General features: G+C 31.4%; 4 protein-coding genes across 8 annotated transcripts; 3 read left to right on the top strand and 1 right to left on the bottom strand.

Moving 5' to 3' along the window:
• Positions 1–4936: 4936 nt before the first annotated feature.
• On the top strand, positions 4937–7779 carry LOC103497360 (GTP-binding protein At2g22870). Its single transcript, XM_008459516.2, has 4 exons — positions 4937–5524; positions 5615–5684; positions 7180–7342; positions 7464–7779. Exons 1-4 carry the CDS (start codon positions 5086–5088, stop codon positions 7671–7673), a joined length of 882 nt encoding a protein of 293 aa, XP_008457738.1. The 5' UTR covers positions 4937–5085; the 3' UTR covers positions 7674–7779.
• Positions 7780–9271: 1492 nt separating this feature from the next.
• Positions 9272–15138, bottom strand: LOC103497361 (soyasapogenol B glucuronide galactosyltransferase-like). 4 transcript variants are annotated; one of them, XM_008459518.3, is made up of 5 exons: positions 14889–15138; positions 13908–14274; positions 11771–11984; positions 10964–11437; positions 9272–10256 (listed from the first exon to the last, which is right to left on the bottom strand). In XM_008459518.3, exons 3-5 carry the CDS (start codon positions 11963–11965, stop codon positions 9459–9461), a joined length of 1467 nt encoding a protein of 488 aa, XP_008457740.3. In that variant the 5' UTR covers positions 11966–11984; positions 13908–14274; positions 14889–15138; the 3' UTR covers positions 9272–9458. The 4 variants fall into 4 exon arrangements, 2 of the variants coding, with proteins under 2 accessions (XP_008457740.3, XP_050935508.1); XM_051079551.1 differs by lacking the exon at positions 11771–11984 and having other exon boundaries at positions 14889–15136; XR_539392.3 differs by lacking the exons at positions 9272–10256; positions 10964–11437; positions 11771–11984 and adding an exon at positions 13081–13715 and having other exon boundaries at positions 14889–15128.
• A 518-nt stretch (positions 15139–15656) lies between these two features.
• On the top strand, positions 15657–18856 carry LOC103497363 (uncharacterized). Of its 2 annotated transcripts, none has more exons than XM_008459519.3 (7): positions 15657–16229; positions 17050–17096; positions 17212–17326; positions 17822–17866; positions 18142–18201; positions 18296–18397; positions 18490–18856. In XM_008459519.3, exons 1-7 carry the CDS (start codon positions 15906–15908, stop codon positions 18607–18609), a joined length of 813 nt encoding a protein of 270 aa, XP_008457741.2. In that variant the 5' UTR covers positions 15657–15905; the 3' UTR covers positions 18610–18856. The 2 variants fall into 2 exon arrangements, with proteins under 2 accessions (XP_008457741.2, XP_050935507.1); XM_051079550.1 differs by having other exon boundaries at positions 15711–16229; positions 17212–17305.
• Positions 18857–21368: 2512 nt separating this feature from the next.
• Positions 21369–22111, top strand: LOC103497364 (ethylene-responsive transcription factor ERF008). The gene has a single exon (XM_008459520.3). The coding sequence runs from the start codon at positions 21504–21506 to the stop codon at positions 21978–21980; it is 477 nt and encodes a 158-aa protein (XP_008457742.2). The 5' UTR covers positions 21369–21503; the 3' UTR covers positions 21981–22111.
• The last annotated feature ends 4761 nt before the right edge of the window (positions 22112–26872 follow it).

Below are 26872 nucleotides of genomic sequence, written 5' to 3'. Positions count from 1 at the left end.
TCTTTTTTCTTGCTTTATATTTCTCTTTTTGAGTACAAATGCTTTTGGCTAATTAATACATAGACATATGAAGGGAGGTTTCAATTGAAGATCAACTTAAATGATGAACTTTATCTTAAATTTATCAATTTTTACGTTCTTTTAAATTTTCTTCGACCCATATGGTGCGAAACTTATAACTTAAACGTCGGAGAACACCTTCAAATGATGGTTAGAACAAGTACTGGAGATGCATGATATTTTCAAAGAAATTTTTTTCTTAAGAGTCTAAAGTTTAGAAGGTTTGATTGATCGATAGTAACTATAAAAACAATACAAATGTTTTTCAAATGAATGGTGTAAATTGAAACAACTCCTGAGGTTTAGGGGTATAATTGTTGTCTCTGCTACAGTTTTATTAAGCATTGCATGATAGTAACAGAAAACTAACAGAGAATTACATAAACAACTCTCCAAAAATATATAGTCGGATTAGAACCTTTCAATTCAACAAAGGAGAAAGAAAGAAAGAAAAGAAAAACAAAAACAAAAACAAAAACATGCGTCTCCTAATTTGATAGCCACTTGAAATTTGGTTAAAATCCATGGCAAGCCGCCCCCTGGTTTGATTTTTCTTCCTTCTAAAACCCATATGGCGTAGAACCCATATGGAGTAATACTAACCTTCAACCAGAGAGAGAAGAAAAGGACGGTGGGTGAAGAATGATTTAGAAGAACACTCCAGATTTGGCTTCAACAAGTATGGGTGACGAAGAACCTTAATTAGCAACTCAGAATTTCTCTCTTTAACATGTATTCTCTTCATTTTAGTTGAGAATTAATTAATTAAAACCCTAATTGTTTGTCATTTTCTTTGTCGTCAATCCATCTACTTGTGTTAAATAATTTAATAGTAGAGATCATTTTTAAGCTCTATTAGAAATATAGATTGAAATGTCTTTTCCAACAATTATTTTAAAAAGAATTTAAGTGTCAGTACTCAAAGATAAATTTTTGTTTTAATTATTATTATTATTATGAGTTTTAGAAATAAGTTGGTTTAAGATAAACATTGAAATCAAATTTTAAAAAAATAAATTTAGAATGTTTAATGTTCCTTTAATTTATATGAAAAACTCCAACCACGAACTTTGAAAAGAACCAATTCTGACTGTCACTACCAATAACTACCAACTAACCTTTGACTACTACCATTTGTTAGAAAAATCCTTTATACGATAATTTGACATCAATAAAAACACTTTTGTTAAATAACAAAACAAACAAATTTATATATAAAATCACTTTTTGAGGGAAAAAAAATTAAAAGTTTTTATTAGAAAAATGCTTAAATATAATGAAAAATGGTTTTTTAATAATACATTTTTTTTTCTTCTAAATCATTTCAAACAAACCCTTAAAAACCCTGTGGGATGAGAGTTATACAAGACAATAATAAAGTAAATACTATTTCAAAGCCTCTTATTTGTTATAATATTTATTATCTGCCACAGATTTCACTATTTGATATTTATCAATTTTTTATTCTTTGCTACAACGTTTACTATTTCCTTCTCAAACTAATTAAAACAATTCACGCTACAAATACATAATATTATTACCCAAACCAAAATAATAATCTACATCCAAATACAAACTATTATAACTCAACTATAGTAATGTAGACTATAATAACTTACTCCTTAAGATCTATCTATACACGGTAATAGTATGACTGTTTCCAAATATAATAATACGACTTTTACTATTTTTATAAATATTTTGAACAATCTTATTATTTAAAACAATTTCCTAAATAATAACTATATATGTATAAAGGAAATTTTACAAAATATAACAAAATAACAAAATATTTATAATGTACAGAACAATTTCGAAAACGGAAAAAAACTCACATGTACACGAAAAATACCAAAAATCCTCTATCAACAATGCACATCATATATAATTTGGTACATGATCATTTAAATTTGACTATTGTTTAGTACCCGATTATTTAGATCACGATCATTTAGATTTGGGTATCGAAATCTAAACGATTTTTTTATAAAAAAAACTTCAACATTCTTTTGATTATTTATATTTGGCTATATGATCCATTATTTTGTATACATAATCCCAAATCTAAACTATTTTTTATTTTTGTTTAGATTTCGCTATTTTTGGTATACGTTTATTTTTTTTTTATAATATCCTAAATCTAAACTAGATCTTATATATTTAAACATGATTTTGAACAACTAAATAATATTTTAAATCTTTTTTTTTTTGTTTTATAATTAGTACACAATCAACTAAAATAACAAAATGAAAGAAGAAATAAAGAAAAAATCAGAATGTAAAAAAAATAGTCACATTCATGAAAATTTTCATTTTATTAGACCATCCGTAAATATTTGGAGAGAGTTCATAAAATTTCTCTCATGAATTATATAGTTAGCCGTCAAGAGCCGTCAGCCTGATGCAAAATCCGATATGTTATTAAGAAATTAATGACACATACAATGTAATGAATATCAATAGCACAAACATCGTTGACATTTGGTCAAACTCCTTCCTCCTTCTCATCATTCATCGACCTACTACGTAAGCACGTGCGATGCATTCTGTAATCCCCAGTCAAAGTCTAACTCGTCCACAATTTACAACTCACCGCCGACGGCTATTTTCTCTATTAAAATAAATAAAATCACCCAAACGAAGAACCTTCTTTTTTCTTCTTCTTCTTCTTCTTCTTCTTCTTCTTCTTCTTCTTCTCTCTCTCTCTTTATATATATATACAGGAGCATACCCACTTCTCAAATTTAAAAACAACAAAAAAAGAAAAGAAAACTAAATCTCAGGTTTTTCTTATATCCAAAAATGGAACCTCACTCTTTTTCCTTTTACTGCACGGATCAGGGGGCGTCAGTTCAGAAGACGGGGAAGAAGGCTGTGGCGCCTCCGCGGCCCACCCCACCGCAGGTTTATAAGGTGGACCCGATCAACTTCCGGGATGTTGTTCAGAAGCTAACTGCAGCTCCTGAGTTTCAGGATCGTCGTCTTCAAGCCATGCCGCCTCCACGGCCTAATGTTGCCGATCAGTCCCGAAGACCTCGGGATTCGTCTGGGGAGGGAGAGGGTGGCGTCGTTTCTTACCATGGCTTTTTCTTGGGACAGTCCTCCGAGAGATATTAGCTGAATTCTTGGAGTTTTCATGTTATTTTTATCTCTTCTTTCTTTCTTAATGCTTGGATAGTTACCCATAAGTTTTTCTCTTTTTACTTTCCATTCAATTCTAATTTCTATACTTTCAATAAAATTTCAAAATTTATATTTTTTTAAGTTAATTTTCATGTAATTTTGGAAATACAAAATATACGAGAATAACCCATTTTAATAGCCGTTGAGGATAACCCATTTTAGACGGGATTATTAGAAAATAATTAAAAGGGTTGTTTCCAAATTTCACTCAATTTTCTCTTCTTTCTTTCATTCCCCTCTTAAGTTTCAAAAATACTTTCTATGAGAAAATTCAGATCGTCGTAATATCTTACCCACTAAAAGTAACAAAATGCTATATTAAGATGTTTTTTTTGGAATAACTATGTTGGAGTTGGAAACTTTATTTGTTGGTTTGTTTTGAAGACTTGTTAGTTAGACTTCCATGTAATTTAGTATTAACAATTAATAATTTAAGTTTGGGAAAGCTATTTGAAAAAAGAAGTCAATCTTAACATTTACATAAGAGAAGTTATTTTCAAAAGATTTTATGAGAGTGGAAAGAAAAAGGAGATGAGATTATCTTATAGGCTAAAGTGTCTCTTCTGAAACTTTGAGGTTGATATATCCACTATACAAATTTTAAGGACCAAATCTAAATATATTTTGCTTTAATTTCTTTTATTTTAGATTAATATATTATATGAATGGATAGAAATCACAGCATAGATAGAAATCACAACATACATACATGTATTTGTTAAAAAAGAAACCATATTTATACAACCTCAAACTAATTCGAACTAAATTAACTTAACAATGTTTCAACAAATGCAATATTTAAATGTGATAGTTTGGTTCTTTAGTCTCCCCCTCTTTCTTTTGGTTCTTTAGTCTTCCCCTCTTTCTTTGTAACTACAAGTAAGTTATGTTTTTAAACGGCAACAATGACATTGACTTAATATTTGAACTCAAAAAACTCATCAACCATACTCTTAACCTTCACCCAATTGACCTCACTCACCATGACCAATCTTAGGAATAAATAATGCCCAAATATAATTTAGGTTAGTCGTATGTTTACACACTCCCTTCAAATTACAATAGAAAGTATATAAAGGAATATATGTTTTCTTGAAAAAGAAAAGAAATCTCCTCCACGTAGTAACTTATGATTAGAGACTTGAGTGTAATGCATAAATATGATACACCCTTCTGAAAATACAGTAAGACATGGAGATAAAAGTAGAGCAATTAATTTTATTATTCTTACATTATTATTATTATTAGACAATATGTAAAGTGGAGGAATCAAAACTCGACTTTAAGGTTAATAGTTCAAGCACTATGTCAATTGAGCTATAGATCCATTTTGGTTTTGTCTACAAATTTGATTTTTAGTGGTTCATACTAGATTTCTTTATTTGAAAATTTCAAATAAATTCCTCATATTTTCCTTTTGCTGAAGGAAAAAATTCTTAAAAACATTCGAATATCCAAATCTCACCTAGGAAATCAAAACAACAAAACCTTAAAAAAGGTTACTCCATAAGTCCGGTTTTAGTTTCTCCTGATCCTTACCAGATCTTAGTTTCTCGTAATATTTATCGAATTTTGACTATACTCTGAGTTTTGTTTTGATCATGATATCAATATTGATGTAAAAAAGATCTTATACTTGTTAGATACGAAAGTGATCGTGGATATATAAATGATGACGGTAAACAAAATGATTTTGGTTAATCATTAGTGCCTATCCAACTCCATCTTTAGCCAACCTTAGTAAATTAGAACAACAAATATTCAAAAGCTCCCAATCTTGGTCGCTGTCGTTCCGTTTAACCTTGGTGGCGGCGGCTCCTCCTCCTCCCGCTTACAACCGCCATGTTACTAAAGAATTTCAGCCGCCTCCATACCTTTCCTCTCGCCTCTCTTTTTTCCCCAACACTCTCTCCAAAACCCTCTCCTCACTCTCTCTCTTTCTCATCCCGGCTTGTTTCCTCTTCCAACGCCACCGCCAAGTCATCAATCTCCGATTCTGCTCGATTCGCTCGCACGGTTCTGTTTATTCCTCCCGGAGTCGACGCCGATGATATCTCTGATGAAAAGATCCTTCCAGGTTCCAACATTGTGCTCGGCCCTTATGCCGGCGACTCCCGTGTCAAGGAGGTTGAGTTCGTCAAAAGCAGCGGTCGAGCTAGGGATTGCCCTAAAGATAACAAACCTGAATTTGCGATTCTGGGTCGTTCTAATGTCGGTAAATCTTCCCTTATCAATGCTCTTGTTCGCAAAAAGGAAGTTGCTCTTACTTCTAAGAAGCCAGGTTTGATTGATTTTAGGTTTGTTATAACTATTCAGTATGCTATTTGATTGTATTAGTTGTTAATGCTATTGAATTTCTGTTTGGTTGTAGGGAAGACGCAGCTGATTAATCACTTCTTGGTGAATAAAAGCTGGTACATTGTGGACTTACCAGGCTATGGGTAATTCCTGTTTCTTTTCTTGCAAGCTAAATTTGGGTTTTACTCTTTTGCGTAAGTCTAATCATCTGTATGTTTATGTGAAAATTTGTGCTATTACTTTTCGTTTTTGCTTGCTGGGGCTGTCCTTTTTTGTGATGTTTTGTTTTGGATAGCTATTTGGGGGTATTTGGGCACACTGAATTGGTTAATCTTATTATTAAGATTATAATAGTTGTAAACAACTATTATAATTGGAGCCTCAAACATGGTTATAGCCCACTCCGTCGATGTTGGAAGCCTAAACACCTTTTGGAGATTCTATGCAACTGATATGATTTTATTAGTACTTTGGAGGAACATAAAGAACTGTTTTCCATTTTTGCTAGCAACTGCCGTTGCACCTTTTTCAGGTTTTTAGTTGTGTAATTCAACGGCTCTATCTGCTCTTTTTCTCTTAGTTATGCACTATTGCTCTTCCAAATTGGTGTGCTTGGTCTTTTAAGTTGATAGCTACTTCTCTAGCTTCTATTGCTGTTTGGATGATCGGATTGTTCATAGGGTAAATCTTGTCTATAATTTTTTTATTAATACTAATAGGTAAACTGAAGGATTATCCAACTACTATGTAAACCTGTTTAAGTGATTATAACTACTAATGTTACGCATTAGAGACATATCTTAAGTGTTTTATTTTATTTTCATGCTCGTGGTGCTATACTGCTATACTTCTGCTTTTTTTTTTTTTTCTTTTTTTTTTTTTAATTTTTGCAAGAAATAAAGCTTTCAAAGATCTTAGTAAGCAGGAAAATATCGTGAAAGATGAAATATATTTTTTACCCAGTAGAGGTTCTCTTTAATAATTTTAAAAATTGAATTGAACTCTGGAATCAAAATTATGGAGATCTTGAGAATCAATTCATAAAAGCTTTCACTTACCTCATTCGTCATAAAGTTCCTCTTAGGACAGAGTCTTCTCAAGTTTCTCATGTTTACAATTTTTTCATGTAAAACTCCTAGTTAGGGAAATATTAGAATAATTAGTATAATTAAGTAGTGAGGGTACTATAGTAATCGGCTATAGAGTTTGAATAGTAGGTGAAAGGAAGGTTAGAGATGTGAATTTTGTAGTGATTTCAGGTGGGAAATATTGGGAGATAATAGCCCTCTCGAAAAGCTACGGTATGTTGTAGGTTCCTCATTGATATAATCTATTAAGGTCCTCATTGATATTTGATACATCATTGATATAATCTATTAAGTTCCTCATTGATATTTGATATAATCTAAACAAAAAGGTTTGAACTTTCGACCAAAAAGAGGTCGGAAGAGCATTGCTATCTTCTTAAGGTAGATATAGTTTTTAACTTGGTATGTATTGGACACTGATTTTCGACATACTATAACTAATTTATATCCTGTATTAACTTATTTTACTCTAAATCCAAAGCAATCCCTGCTTCTACTTATACAACTTGTTTAACTTTTAAAGTTGTTTAACAGTTCAAATTTGATTCAGTTTTGCCAAAGCCTCCGAAACTGCTCGAATGGATTGGTCCTCATTCACAAAAGGGTATTTTATGAACCGAGATACTTTAGTAGCCGTGCTGCTTCTCATTGATGCAAGTGTTCCACCTCAAAAAATAGACTTAGATTGCGCCAATTGGCTGGGCCGAAATAACGTATGCAATCTAAATTTAAGTTCATTGCTTCATGTGTTGAAATGTGGTATTAGTTGAATACAAAGATAACTCTTGACATATGTGATTTCCAAATATCTTATGCTGTGTCATTCGTTTTCAGATACCGATGACGTTTGTGTTCACAAAATGTGACAAAATGAAGGTGAGCAAAGGAAAAAGACCCGACGAGAACATCAGGGAGTTTCAACAACTTATCAGACAGAATTACAAGGTACATCCTTCTTGGATCATGACTAGTAGCGTCACAGGTTTAGGTCGGGATGAATTACTTCTACACATGTCCCAACTGAGGAATTATTGGGATCAATAAGTAATGATCTAGAGCCTTGTTTAGTTTTAAAAACTGGCTATCCATATTGTAGTATAATATATTGTAATCAAAAGTTAGAAATTCATGTGCCTTTTTTTGTTACTAATTTTATGTCAAGTTCATTGGAAAGTTCCAGAGAGATTAAAATGTGTAAATTTTTCTTTGAAAAAGAAAAAAAGGAAGAACAGAAATAAAAGAAAGAAACCCCAGGTTTGATTCGGTGGATCTGTGAATTATCAAAGCAGAACTAAATTCTAACTTTCCCATAGGAGTTTGAAATGCGTTAATTGATTTCGTATATCCTCATCACAAGTCCTACATCAACACACATCAACACAAGGAAAAGATCAATAGAATACAACAGAAGAAATATGTATTCACTTGTTCTTCTTTTTTGGCCATCACAACTGAATAACCTCTGTTTATTATTTGAGTGTTTGGTCAAACTTGGTTGAATGCATCTTTGTGAGGAAGAAAATGCCCCTTTTACCTAAATAGATTGTCAATGCCTTGTTTTTGCTAATTTTATTGTCAATACTCAATTCTTAATTTTAAAAAACTTAACTCATTTCCTTCGGCAAAGCAAACTTAGCTCTACGGTAAAGTTTTTTCCTCATACTTAAGAACTCATGGTTATCTCTTGGTTAGTCATGTTCACTTGTTTCTTTTCTTGAACAAAAAATATACATGGATCATAAATCCCTCTCGAGAACTAGTGATAATACAAAGGGGGTAAAACTCTCTCCAAAAAGAGGAATTCTCAAATGAAGAAGCCAAACCTATTTGATTATGGACAACTTTGTTCTACTAAACCCTAAGGTAAGTCACTCATCTCAAGAAACCAAAAATGTGATCCAAGTCATTGACTATGGTTTTAGCATCTAATACTCATCTAGTGCTTCGATTGACCAATTGAAAGAAATTGGAATGCACCGAACCCAATTGGGTTTCCAATCACGAACAATCCAACTAGTCCTACTGAGTGTTCTCCGACCATGCAACATCAACATTCATCTTCTAGGAACACTCTCTTGGCAGCTTCGAACGGCTAACAAGCATGTTGATGCTCAAATTGATTATAGGAGTTTTTTTCCACATCAATATTGGTAGCTCGATAACAAATCCATTTCTCTTTCAAATAAATTATGCCCCTACGCGTGAGAGGCCGCATAATTTGAACCATATATGATTTAATAATTTAATCAATGAACTTTCGTAAGTTTATAAATTCACGTCCTTCTTTAGACTTAGTTTGAAAAATATCATGCAAAACATATAATTATTCTAACTACTTTTAAATTGTTATAAGAGAATCAACTTAGAGTTTTCATCTAATATGTCTGTAGACTTCGTCAAATGTCGACTTAAAAGATGAGTTATTTAATTGATGCAGGGACAAATGTTTAAGAAAATTTTAATTGACAATCTAGAAGTGATTCTCAATTAAATTGGAGCTGAGGTCCTAAGCCAATACAAGAAAGAAAAATTTATTTAAACCAACTTTCATCTAACAAACTTTATACATCTCTTTAATCTAAAAATAACTTTTAGTTTTAATAAAATTTTGCTAGATAATAATTTATAATTGAACACTCGGATGAATCGCACGATTGGAGATGAACCGAAGTATTTTTAAATATGAATATCCATCTCATTAAACCTAATATAGAAGATTACAATACTCAAAATATTTTTAGAAAAAAATACTTTACTATATGACAGGCAAACTATAAGCAAACAGTTGAATAGACTGACCTAAAGAAATAGGTGTAACTTAGAATACACCTAAGTATTCTTCTGACCATTTACCACTCTCTTAAGCTTCGTTTCTTGAAGTTCCTTAAACAATGAAACCAAGTTGATATGAGAGGCACCACCACAATTCACACTTGTTTTTGCAGCCTCTCCCATTTCTCTGGCTCTCTTTCTCATTTCCAAAGCTTCAACACTTTCACCCATCAAAAAAGCTATGGCCTTTCCAATCTCTTCCCTCTTAATAATCTCTTGTTCTTCTTCTCCCAAATACCACCATTTCTTTGACCCAACTCCCACTCCAATCTTCACCACTTCAACCAGCAACTTCTCATTGTAAAATTGTTCAGCAAACAATGGCCATGTGATCATTGGTAATCCTGAACTTATTCCTTCAAGAATTGAGTTCCAACCACAATGAGTCAGAAACCCTCCAACACTTTTGTGCTCTAATATCATCAATTGTGGAGCCCATCCCTTTATTATCAAACCCTTTTTGGTTTTACTCATTCTCTCCTCAAACCCTTTTGGTAACCCTTTGTTTACTATGTCGTCCTCGTCGTCGTCTTTGCTGTTCTTTTTTATGACCCATATGAAATTTTGACTGGATTCTTGAATCGCATGTGCGATTTCGGTTAATTGGTTAGGATTCATTTGAACCAGGCTTCCGAAGTTGATGTAGAGAACTGAATTTGGTTCTTTCTCATTGAGCCATTGGAGTAAGTTGGTGGTTTGAATGTTGGGGTTTCCACCTCTTGATTCTTTATCTTCAATTTCCTTGTTTGCCAACAATGACACTGGCCCTATGCTCCATGTTTTGATCCCTATAATCTATCAAACAATAAAAGAAAAAAAAAAAAACAATCGTTAAAGTCTCGAATCAATTGAAAAATATTTGAGTGCATCTTGAGCTGCATCTATTTTTGTATAGTGCTTATCAAATATTCAGGTTACAAGTTACCATATGATAAACTGAATACCTTTTTCTTCTTTGGGATTGAAGGAAATATATAAGGGTGGGTGCCACAAGCCAAAGTTAAGCCTAATCCATTTATTTTTCATTTTATGTTTATTTGAAAATTAAGCCTAAGAAAAGTTATCATTACTTATGTTTTTTTTCTTTATTATCTACTTTCGATAATTAATTGTTTTAAATGACAAAATAATTAAAAATATTTACAAATATATCAAAATAATGGTTAGACTGTGATAGATTATGATATACATAACTAAGGAAAATTAAGTCTAAGAAAAACTATCACATAATAGCGATAGACGTCGAAAAACATAATCTTAAAATTTGGCTGATAGATAGTGAAATTTCATGCTCCATACATAAATAATTTAGCTCATTGTTTGAAAACAATCCTTTTAAAAACATAATCTTAAAATTTGAAAAACTTTAGGCTTAGAATTCTAGGTGTGTTTTAAAAAATGTTAAAACTTAAATTAACAACTTTTAAAAATCAAGCTTCTAAACAAATATATATACTTCAAAATGTCTTTTTGAAAAAGTCATTTTTGACCTCAAATCTCACCTTATTCAAGTGTTCTTCATATGAGCCTTCCAATTCATAAAAGCTATTCATCAACATTCCATAGCATCGTTTCTCTGATTCTCTAATGACATCAAGCAATCGTGAGAAATCATCTTCTCTAGCGATCCAACTTGGTAACTCTGATCTCATCATTTCAACAACATCAGGCAACCCCGGAAGTTTGAACTTTTCGTTGTTGGATTCAACTTCAAGATGTGGCTTATGCTCTTTCATACATTGTTCGGCACAATAACCGAAGTAGCTCGAACCGTTGAAGGCAAGCCGTGGGATTCCGAGCTCGGCTGCTACGTCACTCGTCCATGGGTAAAAGACGTCGGAAATGATACAATCTGGCCGCATCTCGTGGATAAGGCCTCTGAGTTGGGGTTGGAGCATGAGAAACACTTGGAAAACCTTGGACATCGTCATCGGTGTGGCAGTACTAAGATTTTGAATAGCAGGAGAGAGACCGACCTGTTAAGAATATGAATAAAAGATTAAACTCATACATGACGACTTAAAAAGATACTTTTGTTCAAACATAATTGTCATGGATATCAGAATTGGGTTCTCTTATTTCCAAATGTCATGATAACAACAAAATTCGACAAGTAAATGCGTGAACAAGTAAAAAACGACATAGAGATTTACGTGATTTTTCACTAACAGTTATTTAGTTAGATGTGTGCATGGACCGAGGAAACGAACAATTGAATATACTAATAGATTTATCAAAGAAAAAAACAGAAATTTAAAAATGTATCAAAAAATTGTGATTAGGAAAGAAATTGAATCCTAGAGTTCAACCTCTGCTGCCGGCCATGGAATGGTGTGTAAGCGAATGCGGGAACCAGCAACTCTGTCGCGGTGGATTTTGGTATGGAAGAGGGCAGCATTGGCTTCGGTAGTGACAATTGTAGCAGTGGCGCCGAGCTTGGCGAAGAGCATGGCCATATCGACCATGGGCAACAAGTGGCCATGGCTCACAAATGGAAGGAACATGATATCAAGTTCATCATCACTTTTAGGGGACATGATGAAGAAGAAGAAGAAGAAGAAGAAGAAGAAGAAGAGATTAATAGAATTGATTATTGTGGAAGAAACTATAAAGTTGCTAATGAAATTGATGAATTCTTAGAAGAACTAATTAGTTTTGTTATATATAGTCATTTTATAGATTAATTAAAATATGATGAAGAAGTTTTGTCGCAGCACAGCATACGATTATGTTGGACATAACGAAAACATATTACAAAAACCAAAAGACATACATATATATATATATATATATATACCATTTGTAAACATTATAGTTAGTCGTCCTTTAGTCATTTGGTAAGTGCCCCATTGGACTCATTTGTAAAACCTTATATTTGATGAATAAGTTTTTTCTATTATCTTACGCATTTTTTTTAGAAAGGAAAAAATCATTTTAGTCTCCAAATTTTGAGTATAAGCTCTAATTTAAAGTGTTGTGATGTTGGAACATGTATTAAAATAATGAGGGTTAAATGTTTAACCAACTTCGATGATGAAAACTACCAATGACAATCAACTCTGATGACCCCACCAGTGACCAATTTCGACGATCACTTTGATGACCAACTTTAGTGAAGACCATTTCTGACATCCATCTTTGGTAATACCTATGATTATTGGCTTTGACAATTAACCTCCTTTGACAATTACCTCCAATGACCAATTATGTTGTCAACTTCGGTAGCCAACTACAATGAACACTATGGTGGCTCACACACACCAAAAATCACATCCTATTGCCAATTTCGACCACAACTCCTCCAATGCCCAGCTCCAATGACTTCCTTTAGTAACCAAGTTCAACGATCATCTCCGTGATCAAATTTTCTTGAGATGAATGTGAACCTATGATTATCAAGCCGATTGAATATATTTTGAATAAGATGATATTCCCTTAGTTTTGCTTTTCTTTTCTTCATCCTTCCATTTATGTTAAATGGGTTGCGGTCTAGCCTTATGATTTAGTTGTGAATTCATTTTACACTCTAATTTTGTGGTTAGAATGTTTTAATTGATATTTTTTCAAAACTTACGAGATTAGAAAAGACATGCAAGAGTAACACGAGGCTCATAACAAGTTGGTACAAAATCATATTCATTAGAAGATGGGAGAGGGAGCAACAATAATGCACCTTTTGTGTAGTTCGCATATTTTCTTTAGTTGTTTTATCGATTTCTAATGTTCATAAGAACACTAAAACAATAAGATTAAAGAAGGCTAAGAACACTAGAATAATAAGATTAAAGAAGGCATGGTTCTCCTCAACTAAATAAGATTGAAGAACTGAGATGTTGGGGGACACCAGATCTGTGCTATCAAAAGATTTTACAATATCCGACTTAACGACCACACCCCAACAAGAAAGAAAGCAATAGGACCTCCACCTTTCCTAGTCCCTAATGGCTAAGGATTGAAGGACATGACACACAATTAGCGGAGGTAGTATGAAGAATTTTCCATGCACTTCGTACCACCATAACATAGGAAATTTCCTGCAAAGTGATGTGATGAACTTCCAACCAATAATATGCAAATGAAAAACAAGTTAAAGTAGTTTTGGGTGGCATGAACCAAATGGAAATCAAGATTTGTATAGTAGAGTAACCGAAACAAGATTCACCACAAACAAGGAAGCAAGATTTTTCAACCAATGAGTTGAAGCTTTCACAACGTATACACTCAACATTCAACTCCATCTGAAGTTCCACAGAACTATTTCCACAAATTGAAACAAAAGAACACAAATAAACAAAAAAAATCAATAAGAAACCAACCTGAAAAATGAGGAAAGCGATCAGGAGAACAAGAGATAGAGATCAGGGTGAAAAGAGTTGTTTGAAATGACTTTGGCAATGAAAAAAGTGATTTTAAGTTTAACATTGTCAAAATTACTCCCAAACGTACCTTTTAGTGGTTCAGCCAAAAGGGAAGGCCTTGTTGGTTCCTATCGGACCTTTTTCATTTTTGTAGATAAGCCACATGGTGTCGCAAGTAAAAGAAGACAACCTTTGCAAATTCTTCTTCGGTAATTAATGCATAAATATCCATGCAAGATTATACATATTCAATGATTGTTTCATCAAAAAAACATTTCTCCTAGCTCTACAGATCCATGTTGCTAAGCATGACTATCCCGAATCCTGACCTATGCTAACTTGAGCTGGTAGTACTAGTACCTGTCTCCTTTGCGGCCGCCTCTTCTTCCAGCTTCTTTTTCCAGTATTCATCAAGAGGTGGCCCAAATATCGCTTTCCCGGAAACAACACCAATGCTGCAAGCAACATATACATCACAGTCTGCCCAAGTAATTTTCCATTTTGAAACAACGGTTTTACTTTCAACCAAAAACTCATCAAAGAGCTTAAAAACATTGTGCAAAACTTCCAAGAATAAATTGTTGAAACACAGGGCTTATCACCAAAATGGAAAACAATATTAATTCATAAACAACTAATGCTACAACCTATAGAAAGTCGAATATGAACAGAACCCCTTTCTGTAAAAAGTTCGCAAATATAAAATTTCTTTGTTTTCCGGCCTTCATAAACATCTTGCATTAACAAAACTTGAGACACTGTGAGTAAATCAGAAATTTTCCCTAACTAAACCCAATAACTTCAAACCTTTCAACACTCTTCAGTTTTTGCACAAATTATTACATTCAGTAATGAAATACTTATTAAGCAAGCTGAAACCTAAAATCCAAAATGGAGAAACGAGAATTGAGAGGGAAGATAACAAAATTATCGAATCAAATTTCATATTCAATCAATTGATAGGTAGATAGCAATTGGAACATCAAAATCAGCAGATTAAATCTCTAAATTGATTGATTAATTGATAAAGGGTAAAAGGAAGGGATGTAAAATTGCGAAGAACACTTACATGACCGCACCCATTACCATGGGAAACGAGAGGAACCTGCTTCGACCCAACATTCTGAACAAGAAAAACTAGTAATAGGAAATCTCTTTAGCTTGATCGCTCGTTGCTTCTTAAGGATCGAGGGTCCGTTACAAAGGAGGGTTCTGCCCATATATATATTGAACCTCTCACATATGGATCCATGATTACTTGACTTATGCCCATTCGTATTAGGCCACATCTATTAAATCTTACTAAAAACTCTTGTAATCGAAATGAGATTTTATGCATAATTTTTATAATGTATTAAGTCTGATCGAATACTTTCCATTCCCAAATCTCACATCTAGTTGGTTTACGAAAGGCAAGTAAACAACAATAAAAATAATCAACTGATCCTCACTTTTTACATTACGGTTTAAGGATTATCTTTTAGTCAGAGTATTTTGACCCTTGTTTAAAGATGAAATCGGAGTGCTAGCACATGACTTTTGATTAGATAGTAAATTTTACTAAATTCGACTAAAGCACAAAGTTTACTTGACATGGTGTGTTATTTATTTATCATACTTAAAAATAGTGCAATTTTTTTGGGTTCATAAGGTCACCTTTACGTACACATTAGTCGCAGTGTGTGTGATATGATATTTTTCTTTTAATATGAAATCGGTGATGCAAGAAAAATGTAAGACGTAAACAAGTAGATAAATGGATATCAAAGACGGAGAGAGATTTGATTTTATTAAAGAGAAGTAGATTCAAATTGGAAATGACATGAGGTTTTTGTGGTGAGTGTTGGATTGTTTTGTTGCTTCACCTTCTTCATATTGTGTGGTTTGTTTGTGCCTTTTAAGTCAATTGGGAAATAGAATATAGAAATGAGTAATATATTTTTCAAAATCAGGTTCTCTTTCAACCTCTAATCTAAGAAGAAGAACAACAACAACAAGAAGTAAAGAAACAAGAAAATTCTTGAGCTAAATTTTGTGGCTTACGATTCAATTTCATTTCATAGGGAAAGCTTCAGACTTCAGAGCAATGAATTCAATTTCTACTCACATCCATTACCCTTTTCGATCTTCTTCTCTTTCAATTTTCCCCTCCTCTTTCACTTTCAACTTCCCTTCCCAATTTCCCTCTCATCCGTTTCTCAATCCTATTTCTCCCAATTGCATCCTCAATTCTGCAAGATTACGGACCCCTAATCCCCATGTTCATCGCAATTACAGGTCGTCTCAAGTTCTCAAGGCTTCCACTTCTTCTGGGTATGCCCCAGAGATTGGGGAAATTCTCGGGGATGTTCGTATTTTCACTGCTGGTGGTGAGCCAGTTCTGTTCAAGGATCTTTGGGATCAGACTGAGGTAATCTAACAATCATTTCCTCCTTTGGGTTTGTCTGAATTTACTGATTGCTTCTCCATGTGAAGTTCTATTGCTGAATGATTCTGATAATGGGTTTGTGTTTTAATTTGCTTGATCATAAACTGAAAGCTGCAACTGTAGACTGCATAATGCTGAGAAGAAGAAGAAGAAATAATTAGGAATTGGAGATGGAATTCATTGGTATTATGATAAATTATTGGTAATTTATTTGGTCTGAACTTTGATGCTTCTTTCCTTCCAAGTAATGGAAATAAAAAGGGACGGCGTAAGAATGATTCTAACTGGGTTGAAGGTGGCAGCTTCAGTGTGTAATGTTCCCTTCCTTTCACTTGAGATAGAAACCATGTAGAATATTGAAGAACAGAGCAAAAAGGAGGAAAATGCTGTTTTGTATTTCTCAAATTTTGGCAGTTTTTGAAAACATTGGTTGAAACTAGATCATAAACCAAAAAGTTTAGAGGTGTAGTGAGTGTTGGTAGGCCTAATTTTCAAAAATTAAAAGCAAAAAACCAAATGGGACCTTAGCTAACTGAGATCCCAACTCGTAAGCAGTGAGAGTAGTGTACTTCAAACTCCTGTGCAATTCTATCCTACCTCTCAGGGACTATTTCATTGTAAAATTAATATCCGGATTTAAATGATTCATGAGTACAATATCTACAAAGCTCAATAGCGTTACATTTATTGACTTTTACAATTTGATACGTTATGTAACAAGTGGAGGCATCTATATCTCCATATTATAAGTTATAGATTCAAATATATGATATTTGATGATATTTGTTTGGTGTTTACGTAGGGAATGGCAGTTGTTGCACTTTTGAGACATTTTGGATGCTTTTGCTGGTAAGTCTCATCAATTTGGACCATTCATTTGCAGTTTGAAGTTGAATGTCTTTTTGTTTTCGTAATTCCATCTGTGTTATTTTTGTGACAGACAGCTACTTATTCTTATTTCTAGTTGGGAACTTGCTTCCACTCTGAAAGAAGCCAAAGAAAGATTTGATTCATCTGGTGTTAAACTAATAGCTGTAGGCATCGGTACTCCAAATAAAGCACGTATCCTAGCCGAGCGGGTATCGACTTTTAATTGTCCGTGGTTGCATCATGTTTTTATCTCTTAGAAGACATCTCATTTGCTAAGATTTATTAGTTATTAATAGTTATACTATGTAGCTTAGATGCTCCAATTCGCAATACTATATTCCTGATATCATTAAATTTGGATATTGTTATTATTGTTTAATGTTAATTTTTGAAGAGATTAAAGGATTTAATGAAGTAAACATGCCACTACATCGCTTAAAAAGTTTCTAATAAGTATTTAACTTTTTAAGTTTGTATGTAACAAGTATTTGTTGTTAACTCCTTGGCTTAACGTAGATTTTTAAAGCATTGATTTTGTTAACATAAATTGGTTAGATTTTTCTTCTAAAAAGAAGAAAGTAGGGATTTAATTACCACAACCCTAAAGTTTGTAGACTGAACTTATGATATTAGCATCTCTCTTTTGGTTTATTCTATTCTGCCTTCATGGCATTAACATTGCTTCGTCATCCTTCAAATTTCAGTTGCCTTTTCCAATGGACTGCCTTTATGCTGATCCTGATAGAAAGGTAATACGAAGCTATAAATATCTTTTTTATAGTATCAGTACATTCGTTGTCGTTTTTTTTTTTGTTTTTTCAACCTATAAGATAATTATTCAATGTCTGAAGTAACCAGTTGAACAATGATGTAGACATAAAAAGAATATGTCAAAGTGAATAATTTGAATTGTTCTCATCTTTTTTGATATTTGCCTCTGATTCTTGTGAAAGCTAATCGAAATTTGTTCTTTTGATATTTGCCTCTGATTCTTGTGAAAGCTAATCGAAATTTGTTCTTACAGGCATACGATTTACTAGGTCTATACTATGGCTTTGGTCGTACATTCCTTAATCCAGCTAGTGTAAAAATTCTCCTTCCATTTACTTTATGTATTCCACAGAAATCTTCTTTCTTTTTTAACTTTGTTTTACCTCCAAATTGTCAAATGTTTTTAGGTCAAGGTGTTTTCCAAGACGAGATTTGACGTTATGCGAGAAGCCATGAAAAACTATACTCTCGAAGCTACCCCGGACGATAAAAGCAGCGTGTTGCAGCAGGTCTTGTTTGTGTTTTAGTCACATGAAAAACACTAGTCTTTTGATCTTCCGTTTGTTGAAACTTTCTTATTTCATATGTGTGTTGTCATTAGGGAGGTATGTTTGTTTTCAAAGGCAAGCAACTGTTGTATGCTCGAAAAGATGAAGGTACCGGCGACCACGCTCCCTTAGATGATATCTACAACATCTGCTGTCAAGTCCCTGCAACCTGAAGCAACTCAACTATTGTATGCTCAAAAGGTTGAAGGTATCGGTGACCACACTTCGACGTCTATTGTTGAGTCATAACATGAATAATCTTCACTCATTGTTCTTAGATATTTTGATTGGTATGTATCGTTTCTTATAGGGTGATTAATGTTATAACTCTTGTTATTAATTTTTTACGAATATGTCTTATGTTAAAAAATGTAAAAAGTTTAATTATTAATTTAAACATTTTCAATGCTTTTTTTAAAATACTCTTCAACGTTGTGATACTCTTAAACATAGATATTTTAAATCTTAGCGCTTAACCTTTGTTGACTTCAAACTCTTCCATTAATGAAACCAAATTATTCTCCAACGAGTCGTGGCTTTGTTATTAGAACCCTAGAATTCTTAGTTTATAGTCGATCTATCTTATTTAGCATCTTCGTTGCACCACTTAGTGACTACTCGTATAAAAGTACAGTTACTTCGCCATATTACATCAGAGAGTTAGACCAAGAGGTTAAGGCATATATTTTTAACCTAAATCTTTTTTATTGTTTCATGACCTAATATCTTCCAATCTAATACTTATCTTGACCTATATAGGTATTTTAAAAAATTTACTACAAAATCAACATATTAATATATATATTGGTATTTTAAAAAATTTACTACAAAATCGTTTTTAAGAAAAAACTACAAAATAGTGTGGAGAACAAATTGGATTATTCTATCATAAAATAATAATTTTATTTAATATAAATGTTAAATGTGAAGGTTACAATAGGAGTGTACTTCACCTGACACCGGTGTACATTGAGAATTAAAAAGTTTGTGGTTCAAACGGTCAGTAAATAACCAAACAAACGATCCTAAACGATAACTTGATATCAAACAATGCAAAATAAATAACCTTAATCATAATCAAATTACGTTTGCAAACAAACATGATAAATAACAATCAAATTACATTTATAATTGATATGTATTTTGATTGATCCACCGATAAAATCTCATTACGATTACACCAATCTACATATTGATAAACGTTGTACTAGAGAACAACAACTTCTAAAGATCAACATGATATATCAAAAAAATTGAGTTAACCGACCAAAATCGACCGAACCGAAAACCAAAAATAGTCGGACGAAGATAAGAAAATATACAAACAAAAAAAAAAAAAATTTAAAGAAATATATTCTTATAAAAATGAAATGAAGAGTTATATTATAAAGAGAGGAAATTATTGAAAGGAAGTATTTGCACATATTAAAATTTGGCCGCCCTAAATAATATAAAGAAGGGGATGGCCCCACATCTCACTTATTACGCTTTTTAGTGACGTGAAATTCCGATACTACCCTTATTCCTTTCGACAAGAAGACAAGGTTAAAGATGTAATTTGGAAATATGGTTAGAAAAAGTCAATTCCGAACGGTATCTCTGCACCGACCACCGACCTACCCTCCGTCTCCTCCTTCCCCTTTTTATTTTTTTTTTTCCTTTTCTAAAAGTTAAAATATTATTTATTAAATTGCAATAACATAGTTTTTTCCGATGTCCACCAACACATTCGCATCTCAATTTTTAGATTCTATCAATAATAAATACTTATAAGTTTCTACATCTACAGATGTTTATAAATTGATAGACTTTGAAATATTTTGTCAAATTTGTCATTTTTTATAATTTTTTTTATAAAAGAAATTGTTGTCATTCAAAAAAATTAAAAATTTATAAAAAAAAACACAAAAATTGACGAAATATTTATTCTTATAAAAAAACTTAGTTTAATAAATTTTGTTTTTTATGATTTTTTTATGGACTATAACTAGTTTGTTTTTTTTTTTTATTTTCGACAAAACTTCGTGAAAATTAAAAAACATATATATTGTCAAATAAATTATTTGACCATCTTCAAATGTAACAAAATGATCAAGAATATGGGTATTTATAATTGACATTAATTTTTTTTATATATTTTATGAATATATTCGGACCGTTTTTTATTTGAAATAAATTTTCTTATTTAAACTAATAAAATAACAATTTCCGTGGACGAATAAAAAATAATTATTTATATTATAATATAGCTAAATTTTATATTATTGATCGTTGATTGCAATCGATCCAATAAATATTTATAGTTTTTGTGATAAACATTGATAGATGTATCCTCTATCATTAATAGAAACTAAAACATAACAATTTTCTTTGTATTTAAATGAAATAAAGCTAATTAGTAATAAAGATAATATATTGATTGAGTTGTACTCATTTTGAAATATATAATCAAATTTATGGCCCGACGTCTCACAATAAAAAATTTGTTTGGCATTTTTGTATGAGTTTGGTTAGAAAATTTAGAAAGTAACCAAACATAGATCATTAGGTCTCAACCATAACTTTTGTAATTATTTGATTTCCTCCCACTTGTAAGTCTTAACATTCCAATCTTAATTTTTTCTTTATTTTACATTTAACATATATATATATATATATAATTGTAAACATCATGTAATTATTTTAAAATAACTTGAAAATTACACAAATACCCTTTAAAACGTATTCCTAAAATTCTACATGTTTTTAAGAATTGGAGGACTAAAAAGGAACACTTCCAAAAGTTAAACAAAAATGACAAATTTGCTTTTCTTAATAATAAAACGAGTGAGTTGGATTATGTCGGTGAATTTGGATATGGAATATATCATAATATATATGAAATTCAAAGTTAAAACACACAAATTAAATGATTAAAGATATAGACAAAAAATTTAGTTGGCCAAATCGCCAACATATTTTTATAATTAAACCCAAACAGAAATAAGAGAAAGAAAAAAAAAATCTCTCAAAAACAAAGAAACAGAGAGACTTCCAATTCTCTCTGTTCTTAGAGAGAAAAGGAAAAATGAAAGACAAAAAGGAAGAGAGAAAATCAAAGCAATTCAAAGGGATAAGGATGAGAAAATGGGGAAAATGGGTTGCCGAAATTCGAGAACCCAATAAACGCTCTCGAATTTGGCTGGGTTCTTATTCCTCCCCCGTGGCTGCCGCCCGTGCTTACGACGCCGCCGTCTTCCACCTCCGTGGCCCCACCGCTCGCCTTAATTTCCCTGACTTTTTAACCACCACCGTTGACCGTGGTTCCTTCCCTCTCTCCGCCGCTGCTGTCCGCAAGATCGCTGCCGAAGTCGGCGCTCAGGTCGACGCCCTTGAGTCGTCGTCTCTCCCTCATTCTTCCGTCCAAAGTTGTTCTCTCAACCCCACGAAGCTTCGTTGCTGTTCTTCTTGTTCAAGTGGGTTTTCCGATCGGGTGGACTTGAATAAATTTCCTGACCCGGAAGATTCCGATGGCGACTGCGTTAGTACTCATTGGACAAGCTGACAATTTTCCATAGGTTTATTTTTCGATCAAATATCAATTTTAGTTTCTTAAAACGTTTAATTATGGTCTAATTTTAGCTTTGCAGTACTCTCCATAAATCTAAATCCAAAACGTAACCTTCCATAGTTTAATCTTTAAAATTCAAGAAAATGATATGTGTGGTTTGAATTTTGTTTTCACTATTTTTATGATTTTCACAAACTATATTTATGATGTTTTATCATAGGATTTTCGATTAAATTTTAACCTTTTTTTTTTTTAAATTATAAAAACTAAAATCGTAATTAAAAACATATAAACTTCCAAAAAAAAATTATTATTAAATAGATAATCAATTTTCGTAAAATTTAACTATTTAAAATATATAACAATCGAAAGTACGTGGATTAAACGTTGATTAGTAATTTCTAATTTAAAAAGGTAGAGATCAAAATGATATTTTAATTTTGATTTTTTTTTGTTATGATATTTTAATTCTATATCAAAATGTAGAGCACAATAGACTATTATTTGTGTATCTCATTTTGTTATCGATCTTTCTTTTATTTTTTTAATAATAATTTGTGTGTAACTCGAAATACACTCACCTTTCACTTTAAAAATAGTTGTAGTTAATAGTTATTGCATTTTTTTTTTTTTTGCAATTCTTCTAAATTGCTTTGCCATTATTTGACTTTTTCTCTTTTTCTTTTCATAATTTTACATATTCGACTCATTTTTTATCAAGTCAAGAATTTATGAATTTATTAAATATTTTTTAAGTCTCGATACTATTTATTGATAGGAACTAAATTTCTTATTTTATATAGATTTGTGTTTTGTCTGAAGTTTCAATGCACCGTTGGCTAGAGCTTTAAATAATTAATAGATAATTATAGTTCTAATTAGCTAACATGACCTATCGACTTTTTAACGTGCGCATTTTAATTGAATAGTAAAGTATAGGAGGAAATCAAATACTTTTAAATATGTATTAAGATTAGTTTCTTCATTGATTATATACACAAAGTACTTTGAAATAAATATTTAGATTTAAACAATTTTTTTTGTTTGATTTTTTTTTTGTCCCATAAAATTAGTCTTTAAAAAGAAAAAAAAGTGGTTTTGTTCAAATTAATTTTATGTATGTAAATATATAACATAGGTGTAGTCATGAATCACATTTAGCCTCTCCTTTTTTCCTTGTCCCTATAGTATATGTATTATTGCACTATTCTTTTATAGACATTTCTTTTCATTCAACTTTTTCTTTTTGTACAATTTTAAGATGCAAATTCAAGTATATATCTTCTAGTGGAAGTAAAAAAGAAAAATTATTTTAAATGTTAGAACTTTTAAAATTATTTACAAATATTATAACAAAATATCGCAATGACAAATCATAATATCTTTGTCTATCATGATACAAATAAACACATATAGTAAACTATCTTGACTTATCGTGGTTCATCGTAGAATTTTACACAAGGATCATAATTATTAAAGAATTGAACTACATAGCAAATGAGCAAAAACTACCTTTGAAGTACCACGATAGTTTTAAATTTTTAATGGTACAAATTGAACTCACAAACCTTGTTCAAATGTTAATATTGGAACCTCAAATACACAACCGTAAAAACTAAAACAATGGTACAAGTTTGAGAGCTTAATTCTTATAATTAAAAGTTTAAAGGGGGTCTTTGGCAACTTGAGTAATTTGGGAGAGTTGGGTTGGGTGGATAAAAAAATCAAACCCACCATTTGGTTCACCAATAATTAAAGAGATATATTACCTCGTTATTCGCATCAACTCACGTTTCTCACAAAAAATACTCATATTTCTCACTTCGTTATTCATGTTAATTAACAGCTCCAATTACTTCTTTATAATCATTACCAACTCAACTCAACTCTTTGTATAAACGTGTAATAGTAATTAGCACAGTGTGAAATTTATGATTTGAGTCAATTTTTACTCTTTTAATTTCCTTAAGCCAATTAATTTAATCTTTTATTACTATTATCTATGAAAATCATTCGCATATTAATTTTCAAATGTGTGTAAGATTTCTCCTAAGTACTTGTTTTATAAAATGGACGATTAGAGTAAATTTATTGGAGATTCTAAAAGAAAAACTCTGACGAAGAACTTAAATTAATCCATTTTTTATAGTTTAGAAGTTTAATTGATGCAATTATAAGTTTTACGCGAAGTTTTTCCAAGCATAATAAAGTTTGTAATTTGATATACTTACAAAAGCTAAATATTTAAATTAATACGATTATTACTTCATATTTTAATTAGTTGATACAACTAAAAAGTTTAAAGGTATAAATTGATATTTTTCCAAATGTTTTTAATTCATACACTTACTTGAAAATAAGATCGTCATATTACTCAAATTTTATTATGTCTTGCATATCTTAACGTTGTTACATGACAAACTGATACATTCAAAACTGTTTAATAGAGATTAGTACTGTATAATAGAAAATTAGTATAACTTTGTAAAGTTTTACTAACTTTATAAAAACATAAACTTAAAACTAAAAATAAGAGATAATAGCTATAATTATAAAATTTTAAAAGTACGAAGATCTTACTTACCATCAACAAACGTATTTGAATTATTAGCATCATTTTTCATCCATCAATAAAAGGTTGTATATCGATTCAAATAAACATAATTCAACTAAAATATCATTAGTTGATAAAGGGTAGAATTGTTCCCTCGACGTATTATAAAATAATGATGATAGAAAAAAAAATATGTAAAAGTTGGGATAAGAAAAGTCAACACAATACCACGTGTCAACTATCGATAAGCTTTTTAGAAAATATCAAATGACATGAACTAATTTAACCCTTTTATAAAAATTATAAATTTAACTCTTTTATAGAAAAATACAAAAGTTTAGATTATTGTTTTGTTGGCAATTTCATTTCTAGTAACTATTTAGGGTTTGAGGTATACTACAAATTAATTCACTTTTTATACTATTATTGATAGATATTGTAATTGGTTGAAAGTAAACATGCATGCTCTACAATTGAAACCAAAATAGTTTATAAATGTAAATAATTAATTAAAGTTATCAAATTGTATGTACAATTATATGATATTCATTAAGATTTTTGATCATATTTGTACGATGATTTCTCCATGATTGGTGGAGACTTATGTTTCTTTGTCTTTCGTTGACTATCTATTTAAAAAAAAAAAAAAAAAATTCTTTTACTTTTTTTCAAATTCCTTGAATAATCCTCACTTCCATGTTATTGTTAACCTTCTAAATAAGTTAATTATAATTGTTTTATTTGCAAAGTTTAAACTTTTTAAGTCAAAGGGATAAAATAGGTATAATTTTGAAAGCTTAGGAACAGTGTTAATTTAGTTTTTCACGGCTAGAATTTTGTTTCTATTATGTGGGAAACTAGGTACGTAATTATAGTTTTCTCTAGTTTGGTTAAATTGTCACTTTAATCATCTAAATTATCATTAAACGTCAACCCTATGTTTAATTATTGTTGATGGAAAAAATTTGACCAAAGGGAACTCACATGACGACTTTCATAAGCTATTGACCTGAATTTACAATTTACGAAAGTTGCGACCCCTAAAACAATTAGAATGTCACAAACACACTCCAATGTTTTGGGTTAGTTTTGTAGTCTAAGAGTCCGAACAAGTCTTCAAAGAAAAAGATTGACTTAGATGTGTAGATATGCATGCTAAATCTAAAGTTTCCTTCGCCAATCCTCTTATGAATAAGAATCGAAAGATAACCTCGGCCACAACCTTTAGGACGAGGTCGGTCAATTAGGTTAAGTGATCCAATTGTTTTGCCCTCTCTTATTCTGTCGTCTGTACAAAGACGAGTGGCTAAATTGGTTCACCTTCTGATCTTTCGCATTGGTGTAAGTGAGAAGGAGGAATTAGTCTACAAATGACTCTCCAAATCAAAGGACTGTCATACAAGTTGCGAACTAAAAGGCATTTCTGGAAGGGAAAAGGGTTAGGCAATAAATAATGAAACATTGGGCCTATGGCCCATCATTTAATGTGGCTGCCATTATAGCAAACTGATTTAAGTGAATAACATTTTATATGTAATGAAATGAAAGCATTTGTGGTTTATGCCTCTACAAAAGAATAGGGCATTACTTTCTAAATCATATTAGTAGTTCATCTGTATTTCATCGATAATAATTAAAGATTATAGCCCTATATATAACCATATTAAAAGACACAAAAGGAAATAACATATAAGAATAGTATTTCCAAAAATAATATTTTTTAAGAATAATATTTTCCAAAAATATTTTAATTATGTCAATACACAGTGAATGAAGGCATTTAAAGTTTTGGGTATGTTGGCAAACGACTACTACAATACTTGACAATTGATGTTAACAATAACTAATGGTTATCAAGAATTCAATTAGGTCCAATAAGATTTGAGAAAGCTATAAATTTCGAAAAAAGTATGGCTCATTTTGAAGTGAGAATAGAGTATGATCAAACCAGTTAAGAAGTGATGACGTAGAGTAAAGAGGTAGGAGTTACGGTTAGTGATTATCAATCTCAAAGTTAGGATAACATTTGACTAGAGAAATAACAAAATTTAAAAAATCATTGTACTTAAAAAAAAATGGCAAATAATAAAAATAATAATGGGAAACATAATACTATCAAATAAGACATTGAATAATTAAGAGAGGAAGTCAAAACCTTTCAATAACATCAAAAAGTTATCACACCTTCAAGATCGAATCTCCTACCTTTAAGATTATATCATTTTTTTGAGCAGATAATTTGTTCGTAATAATAAATAAATGGGAGGTTCGGGGGGCTAAGGAAGAGGAAATATATATAGGAAGCCACGTGGAGAAAATATTAGGAATTGAA

The sequence above is a fragment of the Cucumis melo genome, chromosome 11, assembly GCF_025177605.1.
Source record: "Cucumis melo cultivar AY chromosome 11, USDA_Cmelo_AY_1.0, whole genome shotgun sequence".
Taxonomy (NCBI): domain Eukaryota; kingdom Viridiplantae; phylum Streptophyta; class Magnoliopsida; order Cucurbitales; family Cucurbitaceae; genus Cucumis; species Cucumis melo.
The sequence above is the reverse complement of the archived record's forward strand: the minus strand, read 5'-3'. Positions and strand labels throughout refer to the sequence as shown.

What these genes read in the sequence shown, in the direction of transcription:
- LOC103497360 (XM_008459516.2), top strand. Translation starts at nt 5,086, where the DNA reads ATGTTACTAAAGAATTTCAGCCGCCTCCATACCTTTCCTCTCGCCTCT. An exon ending in GTGGACTTACCAGGCTATGG is followed by an intron (nt 5,685 to 7,179) that starts GTAATTCCTGTT and finishes AATTTGATTCAG; the next exon opens with TTTTGCCAAAGCCTCCGAAA. An exon ending in ATTGGCTGGGCCGAAATAAC is followed by an intron (nt 7,343 to 7,463) that starts GTATGCAATCTA and finishes ATTCGTTTTCAG; the next exon opens with ATACCGATGACGTTTGTGTT.
- LOC103497361 (XM_008459518.3), bottom strand. Translation starts at nt 11,965, where the DNA reads ATGTTCCTTCCATTTGTGAGCCATGGCCACTTGTTGCCCATGGTCGAT. An exon ending in TTCCATGGCCGGCAGCAGAG is followed by an intron (nt 11,438 to 11,770) that starts GTTGAACTCTAG and finishes TATTCTTAACAG; the next exon opens with GTCGGTCTCTCTCCTGCTAT. An exon ending in ATGAAGAACACTTGAATAAG is followed by an intron (nt 10,257 to 10,963) that starts GTGAGATTTGAG and finishes ATTGTTTGATAG; the next exon opens with ATTATAGGGATCAAAACATG.
- LOC103497363 (XM_008459519.3), top strand. Translation starts at nt 15,906, where the DNA reads ATGAATTCAATTTCTACTCACATCCATTACCCTTTTCGATCTTCTTCT. An exon ending in ATGCTGATCCTGATAGAAAG is followed by an intron (nt 17,867 to 18,141) that starts GTAATACGAAGC and finishes TTGTTCTTACAG; the next exon opens with GCATACGATTTACTAGGTCT. An exon ending in CATTCCTTAATCCAGCTAGT is followed by an intron (nt 18,202 to 18,295) that starts GTAAAAATTCTC and finishes AAATGTTTTTAG; the next exon opens with GTCAAGGTGTTTTCCAAGAC.
- LOC103497364 (XM_008459520.3), top strand. Translation starts at nt 21,504, where the DNA reads ATGAAAGACAAAAAGGAAGAGAGAAAATCAAAGCAATTCAAAGGGATA.